The sequence below is a fragment of the Mesocricetus auratus genome, unplaced genomic scaffold, assembly GCF_017639785.1.
Source record: "Mesocricetus auratus isolate SY011 unplaced genomic scaffold, BCM_Maur_2.0 Super-Scaffold_100014, whole genome shotgun sequence".
NCBI classification, from domain to species: domain Eukaryota; kingdom Metazoa; phylum Chordata; class Mammalia; order Rodentia; family Cricetidae; genus Mesocricetus; species Mesocricetus auratus.
This window is the reverse complement of record NW_024429197.1, coordinates 34,216,848-34,235,731: the sequence shown is the minus strand read 5'-3', so window position 1 is coordinate 34,235,731 and position 18,884 is coordinate 34,216,848. Positions and strand designations below refer to the sequence as shown.

The window sequence follows — 18,884 nt, the reverse complement described above, 5'->3', positions numbered from 1 at the left end:
CAGAAGGCACATAGCCCTCATGGCTTTATCTGTATGTGTACATATGATTGTATTGGTTAATCTGGTTTTCTTCTTAAAATATTAACTGTATGTGGTTCTGCGTTATAGAACATTTTCATACATGTGTAGTATATTAAATATTCCACCTCCCACATACACCCCTTTCTCACCCTCTCCTCTCTCAGTTCTCTTTGTTCCCCTAGACAATTTTTCTACATTTTTAAAAAGATGTGGTTGAGGCATGACCAAGCACCCACACCCACATCCACACACATCAAGGCATCCCACCATATAGAATGGGCTTCGTAATGCCAGCTCATGCACTAGGGATAGATCTTGGTCCCACTGCCAGGGGTCACACAAACAGACCAGGCTACAAAACTGTCACCCACATGCAAGGGTCCCTGTTAGTCTTTGTTGACTCCCCAAGGGAGGCCTTACCCTTTTTGAGGAATGGGTGGGGAGTAGGTTGAGGAAGGTGGAAGGGGGAGGGGAGGGAGGGGAAACTGTGGTTGGTATGTAAATGAAGACAAAAATAAAATAAAAAATAAAAAAGGATATTTTTTTAAATTTTATTTGTGCGTGCATTCTCATCACATGCTTGCAATGCCCACAGAAGCCAGAAGAAGGCATCAGATACCCTGTGGTTGGAGTTAGGGGCAGTTGTGAGCTACCTAAAATGGATGCTGGGAACCAAACTTGGGTCCTCTGGAAGAGCAACAAGTTCTCCTAACCACTCCAGACTTCCACTTCTACTTTCATGTCATATACACAGACATGATTGATTTTATGTATTCATGGACAACCCAGAAACCACCAATAGAGGAAATGTGTTTTTGAGACTGGCTGAATTTAATTAATATGCTTATCTACTGCTGCATCCATTTTCTTTCCACAACATAATTTCATTCTTTAGGGCTAGAAAAATCATTTTCTTTATACATTCCTCGGTTTATCGACATAGGTGAGTTCTAAAAGTTAGCTAATGTGATTACAGCTAGCGTAACTAGTTAACTTTATATTGTGAAACCTTTTTCAAACTTCAGACCCTCACAATGTTAAGACAATAAATTTGTGTTACTATTTAAAAAAAATAGATGTTCTAGCTGGGCGGTGGTGGCACACACCTTTAATTCCAGCACTCGGGAGGCAGAGGCAGGCGGATCTCTGTGAGTTCGAGACCAGCCTGGTCTACAAGAGTTAGTTCCAGGATAGCCTCCAAAGCCACAGAGAAACCCTGTCTCAAAAAAAAATAGATGTTCTTTGAGACAGTAACTGCACCTACCCTAAGCTGGTCTTGAACTTGCTGCATAGTTGAGCTTCTGTTTTTCCTGCTTCTACCTCCTACTGAGCCCTCATGTTCAGTTTATATAGTGTGGTGATTTGAATAGGCTCATATATTTGAATACTTAGAGCACAGAACTATTTGAAAGGATTGTTCTAGTGGGCATGGCCTTGTTGGAGTAGGTGTGGCTTGTTGGAGTAGGTGTGGCCTTTTTGGAGGAAGTGTGTCACTGGGGGTGGGCTTTAGGGTTTCAGAGCCCAAGCCAGTGATGCTCTCTCTCTTCCTACTCCCTGTGGATCCGGATGTAGAACTCTCAGCTGTCTTGTCTGCCTGCGTGCCACTATGTTCCCTGCCATGAAAGCAGTGAACTAAACCTCTGAAACGGTAAGCTGGCCCCAATTAACTGCTTTCTTTGATAAGAGTTGCCATGGTCAGGGTGTCTCTTCACAGCAGTAGAACACTGGCTAAGTCACAGAGTGCTAAAGATTGAACTCAGGACTTCATGTGTGTTAGGCAAGCATTCTATTAACTGAGCCCCGTTCCCAGCCCTAGCCTGCCCATTTCTTAGGGGTGACAGTGGAGCCTGCCTTCAAGGCAGCGGAATACCTTTGTTAGTCAGTTCCACCATTGCTCCTCGTGAAGCCCAGAGACTTTGAGAAGGCATCCTTCATTTCTGTAATGCAGCTTCTGAAGCCTGCCCTTCCTCTATGCCTGTTTCTCCCTCTAAAGACACAGTAGCTCAAAAGAGATTCACTGGGTACAGAACTCTTTAGATCTTCCTCAAAGAGAAGAAAGGAAGAAAGTCTCACTCCTTACTGCTTTCCTGTCTGTCATTAATTTACGTTTCAGAAGACACATTGTCAAGCTGAGGAGTATAACTTTAAACCATGTATTTATACCCCACTCCCTATAAAACTGGGATTATAGATCTCCTTAAGGACCTAGGGGGAAATGTACTGGGAGAGGTGTGTGTTTGTGGGAGTGAATTGCTGCAGAGAAAGGAGAGGCTGATGGAGTCAAAGGTTGCCATAGATGCTTTATTTTAGTTTCTAACGCTGCTGGGGAAAGAGTACTGTGTTTAGCTGGCGATCGGGCGATCAGGGCTCACGTGTGATCATTCAGTCTCTTCTGTGAAGTTTCCCTCTTACTCCCAGGTTTACTACATGGACCCCTGGCAAGGCTTCCTGCTGCATCTCCTCCCCTGCCCTGAGCGCCACAAACTACCCTGCAGAACCCTCCAATGGCAGATGGTGTAGAGCTGGGGGGAGGGGAGGGGCAGTGGGAGCAAGGGCTTGAAGTAGTGCATGAAATTTCTGGCCCACAGCTCTGACCCATGACGCATAGTTTTCTTAACTGTGGCATAGACCTCACAAAGCAAATCTTGAAAGGTCCTTGGTAAAGCTACATAAAATAGCAAGGATCAAGCTTTCCTGCCCTGGGCCCTCTTGTATGTCAAACACCCCATGCCTTGTGGGCATATAATGATTCTTCCACTCTCAGTGGTGGTCGGCCTTGCCTGTGCCTGGAATTGCCAAGGGAGCTCTGAAAACTGCGGATGGTTGGCTCCTACCCCCGGTGATTCTGATTTAATTGGTCTGGGATGCAGCTTCTGGACGTCAGGGTTTATAAATTCCCCAGGTGATTCTTATGTGCAGCCAAGGTTGGGAGGCTCGGAACAACTGTTTAGAGCAAGATTGAAAGTCCTCGTCCATTGCCCACTCAGTCTCTTTCACCTGCCCCCAGTCACTTGCTATCATGGAGCCGCTACTAATCACCAATTCATGGATGTAAGCTAATTATTAAGGCAAACTAATTTTAATGGGAGAAGGGCACATAATAACATGCTGGAAAGCAAGAAGAGAGCCTTCTTTCATTCTTTCAGAGACAATCGCCAAGTTTATTTAGATAAACCTCTGAACCACATGTTTTATCAATGGGATTAACAATCATGGTGCTAATACCAGATGTTACATGACAGGTGCTGCGATGGCCTCATACACCTGATTTTCTTTGTTTTTGCTGTCTTTCCCACTCCCTGTCCCCAACACATACGCACCTGCAAGCCCTCCCCGCCCCATGTTCTATCTCACCCTCAAGCTCTATCTTAGGCTGGGTTTCTTTTTCAAAAGTCTCCTCCCTATTGATCTATGGAAAAGTCCATCCAGGTCCATGCCACCCCTGATGATCTATGGAAAAGTCCATCCAGGTCTGATACACAACTCGGGAAGACTGCCCTCTCCCCCTTGTTCTCTTCCTGCATTCATTTGTGAGCTACAAATGTTGATGTTAACAATTCACTTCCAATGGCCCAAGAGTCTCCTCTTTTTCTTGTGTGCAGTTGGCCCTCTGTTTCTGAAGACTTTGTAGGTATGAATTCTACCAACTTCAAGAGAAGGCAAGGGTAAGCCTAGGATGTTGGCTTAGCTAGTTTTATGTCAACTTGACATATTTTGAAAGAGGGAAAGTCACTGAGAAAATGCCCCCACCAGGTTGGCCTTCTGAGCAAAGTAAGTAGTATATTTTTAAATTAGTGATTGATGTGAGGGACTAGTTCACTGCAGGTGCTGCCATTCCTGGGCAGGTGGTCCTGGACAGTATAAGAAAGCAGGCTGAGCAAGCCATGAAGAGGAAGTCAGGAAGCCACAGCCCTCCATGGCCTCGGCTTCAGACTTTCTGCCCTAACGTCCCTTCATGACGGACTGTGAGTGGCACATGAGGGACTGTGAATGTGAAGTGTAAGCTGAAATAATTCCTTTCCTCTGAAGTTGCCATTGCTCATGGTGTTTTATCACAGCAGTAGAAACCCTAACTAAGACAGTTGGCATGGTGCTGAAAATGAACAGGGTTTAGGGTACATGGGACACCAGACTCCTGCTGGGATTGGCTGGTTTCTGGAAGGGTAGGGACTAGGAGTTGATGTCAATGGGTTGACACTTCCAAATCCTCCTGCAGCTCTGGAAGGCCGACCAGTGCAGACCTCACCTTTGAATGGCTCTGTTCATTTGTCCCAGCGACTGTTGCTGACTAGGCCCCTGTGATCTCTGATGCACAACCTTGGCATCTGAAGATGTTATGCTGTATGAAACCAGCCCGGTTTCTGCCTCTGAATATGACTGCTTCTCTGGAGAATACAGATAGGAATCATGGGAGATGTACTGGGGTTAGAATATTGGGGGCTCTCTAAATTCATACCTGGAAATTCTCTACCTGGTGTGGCATGAGGAGGCTGGACTTTGAGAGGCAAGTAATTCATGAAGACAAAGTTCCCATGGGTAGGAATAATGGCCTTATTAGGAAGGTGCCAGGGACTCCCTAGTCCTCTGTCATGTGAGATCACAAAAAATGTCATATATAAGTGGAACACAGCCTCCTGAGACCCTACACCTGCAGGAACCTTAGTCTTGCAGTTTATGCCCCCAGAATTGTGAGGCATAATTTCTGATGAGTCTAAACCACAGAAGGTTTATCGTTAAGCATCCCCAATCTAGTAAGACAGAAAGGTAGTTGTTAGAAGTACAGGGTAACAACCCCTTGAAACAGGGAGGTGGCCTTGGAACCTTGGTAGAGGCTAAAAATCATGAGGTTCATACTAGAAGAAAAAAGCCCCTGAGTACATGAAGCGATTTGGTCTTTCTTGGCTTGCCTTCCCTTGGAGCAGCAATCAGTTCTTCCCAGTAGCCAGGCCAGATAACAGCATCCACAACCTTCCCAGCATGCATCCAGAGTACTCAGCAGGCCCGGGTCTGCACGCTCTTCCCTGGGCAGGGGGCACCTCCATTCTGGGGTGCAGGGTTGTTGCAATGTCTCCTCCTTTCTTGGGTACCCACTCTGCACTCCGACCAGGAGCTCCAGCAGCTCCAGCGGCCATCTGTTTTTCCTGCAGGAAAATGGAACAGAGGAGGAGGTTAATGTGGGAGAAGCAGCTGGCTGGGAGTGTAGGGCAGGAGACCACCTTATGCTCCAGAATGCTCTGCAATCCCTCCTTAGGGAAAAGCCCTGGGTAGCCAACCAAGACCTCTGTGCTTGCTGCCTCACAGTTAATTTGAAACTCCGGACAGAGTGAGAAGAAGCCTCTTGGGAGCCCATCTCATGAAATTGGAATCCATGGTTGCATGGAAGATAAATAGCAGAGCAAGGCGGGAAGCATACTCCTCTGGGGGAAGTCGTCTGAGTCACTGGAGGGTGTGAGGAACTAGAACTATGGCCACCCTGCAGATCCAAGGCAAAGGGATAGCTAGAGATCTCTGGAGCACATTGGTGAGGTTCTGTATGTGGGTTTCCAAAGCCAAACCCTTCGGATTCTGGCAATGGATCCTGGGATACAAAACTTCCAAATTCTTGCACTTTGTGTGGAGTCTAGAAACCCAGCACACAGAGCCCCACCCAGGGATTCTGGCTCCATGGACTGTGCCTCTGCAAGTCCCTCTCCCCTGGGAAGGCCAAGGTTTTGACCATAAAAGAAGTATGGCCTAATCCAATGGGATTTGTTCATCATTTTCTATCACTATTTCTTTTTCCTAAATTAAATCTTCCATGAACCCCACATCTAATTCACATGAAAGCAGAGCAATTCTATTGAAGCTAGGGTGACTACTGGGCTCACCCTCATTCCCTGGGGCAAGCCCTAGCACCCCAGGACTCCTCAGATCTCACTGTGAACATCATTGGATTAGATTATCTTCAAGTCCCTTCCAGCACTGTAATTATACTCCCTGATGGGGCAGCCCCAGCAGGATTCTTAGTCTCTGTTTCTCTCACCTCTGTGACTCTGTCCCTACTGGCAAAGGTTTGCCGGGAACTCCTAGGGACTCTAATGGGTTTCTGTGGACCCTGACAGATTCCTCTGCCTTAGTTTTCCTGCCAGTTTAATCTCTGTCAGACTGAAAGTTCAGTGAGATATCCACACCCTGCTTGGAGTGTTGCTGGAGCTCCTTGCAAGTTAGCTGAATGTAAGAAGAATGAATGCAGAAGGATTGAGACCTTGGATGCAGCTCCTTGTCCCCCACTGTCACCCAGATCACTGGCATCTCGCTCTTCCTCTACAGCCCATAGTATATGACTCAGCATGAGTGTCTGGCCTTCACCCTGCAAGAGGTATGTCTAAGTGACCCCTCTTCTCTTTATCTCTTTGCTGTGTGGACCAAGCCCTAGACAGGGAATAATTAGAATGGCCAAGCCAAGGGTCACACTTGTGTCTTGAAGTCAGGCTAGACTGAAATCCACAAACTGGTTAGCCCAGGCCTGCTCCCCACTCCCTTAAGTGATTGTTAACTGGAATTGTCTCAGAATCTCCACTCTCATTGACAACTTCTGTAACAGGATAACATGAGACAGACTCAGGAGTGAACATTAAGTAAAGACCTTGGGATCCTGGCATCAGACTCCCTTGGTCCAGCTCCCTGATCCTCCCTTCTTCAACCATACGACCTTCAGCAAGTTATCCAACATTCCTTCTGGCCCAGGCCCCCCATCAGTAAAAGATGTTAACAAGAGCGTTTATCTCCTAAGGATCATGTAGGAACGATTAAGCTTATACACAAAGATGTGCTTCTATGATGCAGATTTGGACTGAAGAACCATTATTTCCATCAAGTGCCCTTTGGACCCTTTGGGAAAGTTGCCTAGCTGAAGGGGCTGCAACCTAGTATATACCCTGAAGGTGAAATCAGAGGGTCCCTGAACTCTGGAGCTGGGCTATCTCAAGCTAGAGTATCTTTATCTCCCCCAGCCCAACCCCCAACTTACCAGTTCCCAAATAGTTAGTCAGTGGCTTTCTCCAATTCCCAGGAGGAGACAGCACAACAGCCTTGGAGCAGGTAGTTAGTAGTGATAGTTTTTATTCTCTGTACCTACAGTTCTCAAATTTGACCTTTCCCTCAATCTCCTTAGTCTCTCCTCTCAGAAGTCCTCCTCTGGAGAGGAGACAGCAGTTTTGAGACCTAAACTGTTTGTTCTTGAGCAGAGAAGGGACCACCCCAGGTAAACTCTGTCTGTAGAGCATCTGGCATGCAACAGCCACATCCTTTTGCTTGCTGGCATGGAGTCTGCCATGTGTTTTAGCTGGTTAAATCTTCAGCATGGCATGTGAGGAGCATAGCACCATAATTTCATTTTATAGCACATGCTTACATGAGACTAGGTGACACTTGATTCAAAGGCATGTTTGACCTCAGAGCTGTGCTCCCACCTGGAGAGTCTCTCTCAGTGAGGAGATGATAACCATACCATTATCTCATCTTAAAACCAGATCATGTAGGGGGTCACCTCTGACTAGTAAAGACATTGCTGTCTTGGGTTCTTCCTAGCCAAGGGGAGCTGGATCATTTCCAGATTCGGACTAGCAGATCATCTTTATGTTGTTCTTCCCTTGCCTAAGTCAGAAGTTGAGTGATTCTTAGGTGGAAGCCTCCGTGAGGCGACCTTACCATCCCTTCTGTGAGCTTCTACACGGTCATGCCCTCCACTCTACACATGCCACAGTGGATCTGGAAGAAAATCCTCCCTCGTGGCCATCGTCCCTCTGCTCCATTGGTCCTGAACTTTGATCTCAGTGGCCACGCAAAGTAAGTCTCATCCCTTCCTGCATGATAGTTCCTGAGTCTTCTCAGTGCCAACCATTTCCAGTCCTCCATACTCTTCCTCCTATTCCATAGTGTCCCCACTTCGCTTCAGCAACATCTAATGAAGCACATGGGAATAGAAGAATACATTCTAGCTCTTCATTTCTCTTAACCTAGCCCTTTACTCTGGGGACAGATGTGTCATGCTTTGGACTCCCTCTGAGTCAGAGGGCTACATGCTTTGTTTATTGTCTGCATATGTTCAGCCAATGGCTCCTACCCACCCACTCTGTGCTTCCCCAGGTCATTATGGACACACTGCCTTTTGATTTGTTCATCTAGACTCCCTCTGTCCCTGTGTTCTTCAGTGCAATAGCCAAGTGAAACTGATTCATACGTTGATTTTACAATGCATATACTCTGCCTTCATTCTCTGCATCATATAAAAGCAGTTTTGTATGTATGGTAAGCTGAAAATTTAGTTACTGGGATATGCATTGATATTATTAAAGCTTGACAGGCCTAGCAGCATAGGCCTGTAACCCCAGATTTTTGGGAAGCAGAGGTGGGAAGTCACAGGTCCAAGTCCTCCCTGGGCAACTTACTGAGGTCCTGTCTCAAGATAAAAAGCGAAAAGAAAGCTGGAGTGTGAACCGCTATAGAGCATTTGCCCAGGGTATAAAGCCCTAGATCCCGAGAGAGAGAGAGAGAGAGAGAGAGAGAGAGAGAGAGAGAGAGAGAGAGACAGAGAGAGAGAGAGAGAGAGAGACAGAGAGAGAGAGAGAGAGGGACAGAGAGAGAGAGAGAGACAGAGAGAGAGAGAGGGACAGAGAGAGACAGAGAGAGAGAGAGGAGAGAGAGAGAGAGACAGAGAGAGAGAGAGACAGAGAGAGACAGAGAGAGAGACAGAGAGAGAGACAGAGAGAGAGAGACAGAGAGAGAGAGAGACAGAGAGAGAAACAGAGAGAGAGACAGAGAGAGAGAGAGACAGAGAGAGAGAGAGAGGGAGACAGAGAGAGAGACAGAGAGAGAGAGAGAGACAGAGAGAGAGAGACAGAGAGAGAGAGACAGAGAGAGAGAGAGACAGAGAGAGAGTCAAAAGAAATTTAGATAGAACCATATGAATCCCAAGAAAAAAGTGCTTAACCAGTGTCCTAGGGTGAGTTTATGAAATATCTAGGATTCATGGCCAGGGTCCCCCCACCCCAACTTCATCCTAAAGGGAGAGAGTTTTTACTTCTGTTGATAAATTTCTCCCATAGTGCTGGTTAATGAATTGGTTTGTGCCAAATCTATACACTTTTGAGCCTTTCTTTGCCCCAACTGTGTATCTAGTAGTAACTCCTTATGTAATGGCATCCATTGCATCCCTGCAAAAGGCACAGTCAACTCCCAGCTCCCATTACCTGTGAGCAGAACCTTATTTGAAAATCTGGTCTTGGCTGTGAAACCACATTAAGATAAAGCCACCTGAATTAGGCTGAGGCCTCATCCAACAACCTACATTCTTACAGAGAGAAGGGCCCAGAGAAGCGGGGAAGAGAGTCATTTGACTATGGAGGCAGAGACTGGAGTGATATATCTACAAGCCAAGCAACTCCAAAGTTTGCTGACAACCACTAGAAACCAAGGGAGGCACGGGACACATCCTGCCTAGAGGCTCCAGATGCAGTCTTCCCTGTGCCCCCGCCAGCAGACCTGGACAGCAAAGAGTCTTGAGAGCAGGGAGAAAATGGAAGACAGATTAAACATGGGATTCGACATGAACTATAACACCCTTGGCTGTGGGTTCTTAGGGCAATCAATGGAAGGATCCAGACAAAGGGGCAAAAATCCCAAAGGTTCCTTCTGTATGAGCCCCAAAGATCCAGGACAGCCTGGGGCAGAGTGGAATGCATGGGTCTTACCCTCCAGCACTGTCTGCTCACAGGCGGGGCCTTGGCGACCCTGGCTACACTGACACTTGCAGCTAGTGCCCTGGAGTATGGGCTCCCCGTTGTTGAAGCAGGGCCCACAGCGGCAGGCATTGAATTCCATCAGGTACTGGTCCAAGGCCCGGCGCAGGTTCTGCTGTTTGGTCTCCAGAAGCCCCAGGTTTGTGTGCCGCAGCAGCTGGTGGATGGGCTGCATCTGCAGGTACAAGAAGAGCTCAGGGTTTCTCCTTTGGCTCTGTCCACCTTCTTGGAACTCAAGAACTGGCTGTGAGGATTCTGGAAGGCCTGCTGCAGAGAGACGGATCCTCACAGCCATTCTGCAGAACTGGGGGCTCAGAGGGTGCACATGACTACCTCGAATCACATGAGCGTTAAGTGCAAGCATCGTTCTGAACATGGATTAAGTACCTCTGAAACCTATGCTGTCCATACTCCAGAGTGAGGAGAGCACTTAGAAGCCACCCTGGCCAACTCCCTTGTTGCCTCCAGAACTTTAGGAAGCCAGAACCATGTAACAGGCTCTGCCTGTCACCCTTTAACACGGGCATTGATAAAGGGAGTTGTGTTGCCCTTGGAAGCAGATCCCTAGCGATGCAAGTACAGCGCTATGTGGGTAGATAGGGTCATTTCCGCATGAGGTAACCAGGCTTTCCCAGCCTCCATACTGGCGACTAGAATGAAGAATGTACTGGCAGGAGCATGTTGCACTGTGTGACCCGCTGTTCAGCAGCATCACTGGACTCTGCACACTGGATGCCAGCATCGCCCTTGTTTTGAAAAAGTGTCCCAAGTCCTGAATGCAAAACTGCCTTGGGCTGAAAAGTGATAGGAATAGTAGAAAGAGAAGCCTTGCTCCCAGCTGTGGGATCTCTGTCAAGGGACCTACTATACCTCTCTTCTTCATCTAAAAGTGGGAATCATCACCTCACCCTCTGGTTTTACAGTGAGGACCCAGGGAAGTGACATGTGGCAAGACCTTGTCACCTAAAAAGGTGAAGCTAATGCTGCTTGCTGCCTAGCTCTGTGGCTGAGAGGCTCGTTTTCCCTCTAAGCCTGGGAATGGTGCCTGCTTTCTAGAATCCTCATGACATAAAGAGGAGTGAGTGTAAGAGAGAATAATATACAACATACCGTTCTCATTTTAAATGGCATTAGCAAAAAAGGGGACAATGCTTGGGACGTGTGGGCAAAGTGTTTGCTGTGTGAGCTTGACGACCTGAGTTAGAATCCTTAGCAGCTGTGTAAAAAGCTAGGCACAGCAGCCAGCTCCTGTATGTGACCTCAGCACTGGGAGGCAGAGACAAGATTATCCCCAGGGACTCGCTGATCAGTCATCATCAAGATCCAGGTCTTTGAGAGACCCTATCTCAAAAAGAAAGGTGAGAGCAACAGAGGAAGGCTCTAGGCATTGACCTTTAACCTCTGATGCACACACACACACACACACACACACAACACACACACACAGAGAGAGGTAGAGAGGTAGAGGGAGAGAGAGACAGAGAGAGAGAGAGAGAGAGACAGAGAGAGAGAGAGACAGAGAGAGAGAGAGACAGAGAGAGAGAGAGCTCTTCCAGTTACCTCTAGCTATCTTTAGCACCCCTGCAATGCTATGCATTTGGAGAAGATCCACAATGAAAGTTTCCTGCAGGGCTCTAATTTTAATTTTGCAAGGGAGGAACCTGAGGCCCCAAGAGGAGAAGCAATTTGCCCAGGTCAGATAGAACCACCCTGGGTCAGCCAGAAGTCAAGGGCAGGCCCTTCACAGCATTCTGATCGTTTCCTGGAAATGTGGACAGAAAAACTCATGGCAAACAGACCTTGGTGAGGAGTCAGAGGCCTTCAGGCAGGACAAGCAAGGATTGGCTGGAGCCCCAGCCAAGAAATGATCACTTACTGGAAGGTCAGGGAACTGGGTCCGCTGTTAGGACATAGTATGGAATGTGCTGCCCACGGTCTTGACTAAAGAGGACTGTTTCCAGTCAAGGCCAGCCCCACAGGAAAGCTTCCCCTTAACCTTGAAGCAGACCCAAGCCCCTCCCCTCTCCTCACAACCCCCAGGAAATGCTCCTGGGGAGGGCTGGTGGTTTTTAGGAAGGGATAGAGAAGAAAGGATATTAGAATTTTGGAGCCTAAAATGTACTGGCAATTATCTTATCCCGTTTTATAGATAAGCAAACAGTCAGAGAGCAAGCAATGAAGCAGCATAACAAACTTATACATACTTAGCACAATGTGTATAATAAGAATAAAACAGTAAGACCCATGAATGTACTCATTCTAAGTACTTGGCTATGAATGGTTACTTCTGATGCCATTTCTTCTATGGGTCTCAAATAATTCCTAACTGGTATGCCTAATCTGTGATCGACTGATCTATCTATCTAGTTATCAGCCTGTCAATCATCTATCCATCCATTATCTATCTATCCATCTATCTATCACCTGTCTATCTATCTATCTATCTACCTACCTACCTACCTACCTATCACCTCTCTGTCTCTCTCTCCACTCTCTTTTTAAAGCATAAAACTAGCTTTATTTCACTACTCTAAAACCTGCCCATGATTTAGTGTATTGATGTACATATCTCAGGGGCTGATGAACGTAGTGAAGACGTGGTGGATGCTAAAGAGTTAATGGGACATGGCTGTCATTTGCTTGCTACAGGCTTTTATGCTGGTCCATTAGTTCTGTGGATCTGTTTCCTTGTCTAAGATTCCTTGAGTATCCCCCTCTGTAACTTTATAATCTACTGTTCTTTGTTATATTATACATGGTGGGCTGAAAGTAAAGGAATAGACCAGAGTGACACCTGGAAAGGGGGGAGGAGTCATGATTCAACCACTCCTCCTTTCGTCTCCCCAAACCCTGGGTGCTTTCCTCCAAAGAGAATGTCAACCTTCAAATTGTTACCCTGCCTTCTCCTTAGAACTTTTGCTCAAGGCAAAAACAAAGTTCACATCTTAACTGTGAAAGCATATGTATGTATGTATGTATGTATGTATATGTATATATGTATATATATGTGTATATGTATGTATATATGTATGTGTGTGTATGTGTATGTGTGTGTGTGTCTGTTCTCCTGATGTCAATTTTACAGTTTTTGCCCAAATCACTAATAGCTTGATGATAGCAATTTTCAGACCCTATGTGAATTACAGGTGCATGAAAGTGGTCCCTTACTTATTGGAGAAGAAATGAAATCAAGGTTAATCTATCTGACCTTCTGTCTTCATCGAGAGCAGGGTGTTAAAATAGAGTTTTAGGTTTCACTGGTGTGAAGTCCTAGAAGTAGCTATTGGTTTACAGACATATTGTCTATGTGTTTAAATACATGTAGAAAATGGGCACAGATAGAGAGATAATAGTTGGGACAACAATAATACTTTTCTTACAAGTTTGAAATGACAACTGTTTTTTAAAGAACTTTCTTGACAGTTAGTGTAATCCAGTTTGTAAGGTTAGAAACAAAGCCAGATTTTTTTTATTTTGTTGCCATGTCAGGCCAGAGGATTCTTAGCTGGGGGACTAGTGTGTGCCCTGTTTGGGGGTTAGCAGGACTTTGGGTTCCTTCCTCTAAGTCCCCAGAGCACTGACTTTGTTACATTGCCTGGCATTGACCTGGCACATAAGTCGTATTTTCCCTGAACAACAAAACCACCTACCCCATGGTTAAGAATCAGTGTTTTGTAATTTTCCCCCTTTCAAGATGGAGTTTCTTTGTCTAGCTTTGGCTGTCCTGGAACTAGCTCTGTAGACCAGGTTGTCTCTGCCTCTGCCTCCTAAGCACTAGAATTAAAGGCATACGCAACTACTGTCTAACAAAAAAAATCCGTGTTTTAAGGAAGGTGCTAGGACAGGGGCAAATGAGAACTGAACACACACACCATGAGCCTGAAATCTAGGCACTGTCACATAGACATTTCCTGACAATTTAAAAAAGTATTTAGTTCCTTTAATCCCAGCACTCGGGAGGCAGAGGCAGGTGGATCTCTGTGAGTTCGAGGCCAGCCTGGTCTACAGAGCGAGTTCCAGGACAGCCTCTAAAGCCACAGAGGAGCCCTGTCTCGAAAAACCAAAAAAAAAAAAAAGTATTTAGTTTTTCTGGGCCTGATTCCTAATCTATTCAGTATTTATTGCCTGTCATGAAAGTGTGATACTCTCAACAAGGGAATATTATTCAGCTGTTAAAAATTAAATTTACAGAGATATTGATGTATGTGGAAATCATAATATTGAGAGAGGTGACCCCTCCCAACAAGCATGTTCTCCATCATAGGCAGATCCTAGCCGTAGCTGTGAGTATGGGTAAAGTACAAATAAATAGAAAGGGAGTCAAGAGAAAATAATACTAGATGATGAGAAAGGACACATGGGTATTTAAGGCGATGTAAAGCTAAGTTTTATCTAATTTTTATGGTGGATGTATGGATTCAACTCTCCATGTATTGAAGTAGCAAGAATCATTCCTGTACTGCAGTAGAATCCACCATGCCTTCTTCCTTTGAGGGAGCAATTGTGAGAGGTGGATGTTCTTTTGCATTCAACTGACTGTGAGCACAATAGGAATTAAACATGACTAGTTACTGAATATGTTTGTCACGTTGACATACTTACAAAAAATGATTTTTTTTCAGATTTGCTCTGGTGGAGGAGTGCTACAACTTAAATTTTTCTCTTTTCTTCTCTTTAAATCTATATCCAATCATTCTTTTATAGTGTTGTTTAACATGTAAATTGTATTGCTACTCATAAAGTACAGCTTTTTAAATAAAGTTTATAACCCCCTAATGTACTAGATGTGATTTTTAAATTAGTTTCTGCAAAAATGCAAGTTGGTTCTTCACATCTAACCCTGCAGAGCTTCTGGGATAGCAGTGGGCACCTGCACCCTGACTAGACAGTAGGTTTCTGACCTGAGCTGTCCTGTGGGTCTGGTCTAATATCACATCTTCCCTCCAGGCAGGTTTGGGCAAGGGCACCAGTTCAGTGTGCCGTTACATTTAATCTTGTTCCTTGATGGGCTCATAATAAGAAATATGAAATGATCTGGTCGGCTTCACTTAAATTCCTTATAGACGTAGGGTTTCTTCAACTGCGAAAAGACTTACCTCAAAATCGATAACAACAGGGCTGTACTTTAATGATCTCCCCCAGGACCGGTATGTAATGGTGCTGCTATTTTGTGTCAAGCCACTGCCCCAGTCAGAACTGCCACCTCGCACCCGAGAGATGATGTCCTCCACTGCCAAGATCTTGTTATTTGTTTCTATCAAGAGAAAGACAGCATTAGCTTTCCTCTCCCCAAACCAAAGGACTGGGTGGTAAGTTCTACAAATTTTAGTAGTGTTCATCTCCTCTCTTTAGAGCTAGATCTGTTCTTCTACTGTACCTGATACCCAGCAGGATGGGATAGACAGAAACTGCACATCCTCTGTGTGGAACAGACATGGAGAAGCCAACTCAATGTGGATGAGGAGTGGCTGGGAAGGCCAATGGCCATTCATCCACTCATTCATTCACGGATCAGGGGTTTACCCAATGCCTGCTTGTTCTCTCTCAAATTCTTTCCCCCATCTCTCCATCTCTTTCTCTCTCTCCATCTCTCCCTTTCTCCCTCTCTCCTCTCCTTTGCTGTTGTTCTCTCTCCATACCAAATATTGTAGATGCTATGACAGATGTCACTGTAGTACTCAGTGCAGACACTAAGAAGGAAGCACCCAGATGGGCTAGTCAGGAAGGAAAAGGAGCTGCTAGGTCAAGTACAGATGGCTGAGAGGTCGTCAGAAATGGGGTAATTTGGCTCAATAACCAAGGCATAAATAACCTAAGCAACAGCTATAACTTAAGCCTATTTAGTATGCACTTTGCCTACTATCTATTATAAGCTGATTTCATACTCTTTGAGTTCTCTGTCCCTCACCTGAAAAGAACTCAATTTGAATTTGATAAGTGAGTGGATGAATGAATGTATAAACACCCACACTGACATTTTCAAGAAATGTTAACCATCTGTGTACATCCTTTCACTGGTCATCATAACTTGAACTTGGAAGTCATAGTCTTTCCTCCTGAGAGACTTGTCTACTCCTTCAGCACCATTATCTGATGCGATGATAACTGATTCTATCTACGCATCCCTTTTCACCCTGTTCCTTTCTAGGGTCTTTGCCTAATCCTTGAAATCTGGGAAGGACCCTTAGACTGTTAAGTATTTTTGAGATGGCTTTAGTGCAAGCAGGTGAACCCAAATCAGAGACATTATACACTGGTCATGGCTTGGGGGCACTTAGTATCTGCAGTGTGACTACCAAGAGAAATGGAATCAATTAGGGAAGAGAATCATTTGCATGGATTGGGTGTCCCAAGGGAAAGAAGGGCTGGCTTCTCTTTGGGGGAGACCCGCTGATAAGTACTTGCCTCTGCTAGCATTTCCAGACTTCTCACAAGACTTAAGTCCTGGTAACTCTCCTTTAACAATTAAAGTATCCCCAAACTCCAGGCCCACGGAACCTCCGATGCAATTTTGGACATCTCTTGTGGTAATACCTGCAGTGGGAAGACAGAAATCGAAGTACTCGGATTTGAAAAGACAGCTTCACGTGGTTCAACTAGCTAAGGCTAGGGAAAGTTTGCTCCATCTTTAGAGGCAGAGAGGGCTGGCTTGAAATCTTCACTATTCTCTCATGTGGGATGGCCATCAAAACACCTGTAGAAATGAGGCGCTGCGTATGAGACTTGCTCTAGACTCTCCAACTTTTTTCTTTGCATTCCAACAGGAATGCAGGATATCTGTCAATATAAGTGCTTTCTTCCCTCCCACGTCACCTTTTCTGAAGTATACCCATGTCCTGTTCAAATAGTATTTACTTCAGGAAGCGTTTTTGGAACAGAATATCCTTAGTCTCATCTCTTGTCACTGTTCTTTTTATGCAGGAGTTCAGTCATCCGTTCAGAATAAATGACTGATAAATGAAGGGAATAAGTGAGTGAGTGAATGGCATGATCTTGTGGGAAGGGAAGGGAAGGGAAGGGAAGGGAAGGGAAGGGAAGGGAAGGGAAGGGAAGGGAAGGGAAGAGAGCCAGCCCCTTCACATTCCAGTCCTTGCCACCCTCTGTGAACTCTGCAAAGGGCCACGAGCCCACTGGCCTCAGTTTCTCATTTATGGAAAGAAGGGATTATTCTTCCCTAAGTATGTATCAGGTGAAGAACCTGAGACACTGTAAACATCAGTTTCTGCATCTCTCTAGAGCTGGAAGTGAGTGCCGGGAGGAGGTGCTCTGAGCAGCCCACTTAGCACCAAGTAAAGGGCTTCTTCTGCTATTTCCACGGAAGCACTTTTAATTTTAATGCATAACTAATTGAGGAAGATTTAGCATATTTAATTGTTTTGATTAAAAAATCCTTCAACAGTGATAAACAAAAGTGGATGAAAAGAATTCACGGCCAGAAGCCAGAGTGATTACTTACTTCTGTGAGTGGCAGAGTGCTGCCGAATTAATGATAGCATTGCCTGATGAATCAGGGCTGGAAAGTGCTATAGAGGGACTGTGCTGCTGAAGCTGAAGGATCTGCAGACACAGTGTCACAAAGTGCAGGAAGGCTCAACTACAGTGGCTTTGCCTTCTGAGGACCTCAAAGTAGGGTACGAGACAGTCAGGGGATGACTGCTTCAGAGAATCACGGAGTCGGAGAGCTAACAAGTCTTCAGATACCAGCCCACAATTGTAATTTATAGTCAAGATGCTTGTGGTTCATAAAGGTTAATTAGCTCACCTAAGGCCATGCACTGAAGGCATCAAGCTGAGATTCATGTGAAGCCTGCATCATTTTCCTTATCCCCAGTCACTGAGTCAGACTTAAACATCCTGTTCTCTGAGAAATTTAGTAGGCACCTGCTGTGTACCCTCCTGACACATCACGTGCTGGTAATGTAGCCATCTTGAGTTAAAACTCCTGTGGGTTGGATGTGAATCTGGTTAAAGTCCTTATAAGACTAGCAGGGGAGAAGCAAGGACCAGCCCAAGACAAATCCGTACCAGAGAGTTGCTTGTTGGAATGCAGTAGGGCAGACGAGTAGCCACACAGAGCCCTCTGAGACACCAAGGACAATGAGCTGGGTCAGGTAGAGGAACTCAAACCTGTATCCAAATACAGGAAGTGAAACTGATGCAGGAAGCAAGGACACAGATCCAGGAGGATGGATGTAAATGGGTAAAGAGGCATAATGGAAAGGACAGAGTAGGGTCTGGAGCTGGTGAGGAGAGCCAGTATGTCCTTGGTGGGTGGCCTGATCTGTGAAACACCCTACCCAATGTTCTAGATGTATCCCACCCATATTCCACAGTACACCTTGACTTGGGTCAGATTAAAATAGACTTGCTTAAGCAAGTCACCACACCCATCTGTGGATTAAAACATAGACCCCTGGACCCCATTTCCTTTCATTCTATATTTCTGAGAAGTTGGAAATCTGTATTTTAAGCAAGGGTCTTGGATGATTCTCAGGTGGTAAGTCAGGACTAAGTGGAGCACTATGGTTCCACAGAGATGCCTGGTGGCTTCCTCCAGTGTGCTACGGCACATACTGTTTCCATCAGTGCCTCTACCAATGCCTTGGATGTGGACACAGTCATCAATCAACCTTGTCATATCTACTCAGCGTAAACTGGGAAAGCCAGAGGTTAGTTCTGGTTACTAATCAGGATTGAGAAATCCCTCAATGACTGGATTCACAGGCTCAGGAAAAGGAGACTCATTTGGGAAAGTTGTAACTTCTACCCTGGGGGCAAAATACCAGCCTCACAGGTACCTTAAGGAATGTGGAGAGCTGGGCAGGTAAGGCCTAAAGTACCTGATTACTCCCAGTTTACCAGGGTGATGAAGCCAAATGGAAATAATAACCAGAAAAATAAAGATGGGGTAACTTCATTCTCCCCTCCCTGGCTAGAGAAAAGCCAGACTCTGATAAAGTCCAGAGAGGGGCACATTTCTTCTGTAAACACTACTTAGTCATTCAAATTCCTTAAAGAGGACAGAAACCCTGCTAACTTGTGACAACAGATAGCCCTTAAGGACATTATGCCCTATGAAGGAAG

At 45.6% G+C, this 18,884-nt stretch overlaps 1 protein-coding gene and 1 long non-coding RNA gene across 2 annotated transcripts in view; one reads left to right on the top strand and one right to left on the bottom strand.

The window, feature by feature from the left end:
* Positions 1–3,202: 3,202 nt before the first annotated feature.
* C8a (complement C8 alpha chain) overlaps positions 3,203–18,884 on the bottom strand; it is a 61,304-nt gene continuing 45,622 nt past the window's right edge. The window contains exons 8-11 of the mRNA XM_005072184.4: positions 16,206–16,334; positions 14,897–15,054; positions 9,753–9,975; positions 3,203–5,162 (exon numbers count right to left, since the gene is read on the bottom strand). Coding sequence (XP_005072241.1) covers positions 5,014–5,162; positions 9,753–9,975; positions 14,897–15,054; positions 16,206–16,334 — 659 coding nt within the window. The 3' untranslated portion in view covers positions 3,203–5,013. The remainder of the gene's footprint in view (positions 5,163–9,752; positions 9,976–14,896; positions 15,055–16,205; positions 16,335–18,884) is intronic.
* LOC110341257 overlaps positions 14,948–18,884 on the top strand; it is a 62,650-nt gene continuing 58,713 nt past the window's right edge. The window contains exon 1 of the long non-coding RNA XR_002383144.2: positions 14,948–15,109. This is a non-coding gene — a long non-coding RNA (uncharacterized LOC110341257). The remainder of the gene's footprint in view (positions 15,110–18,884) is intronic.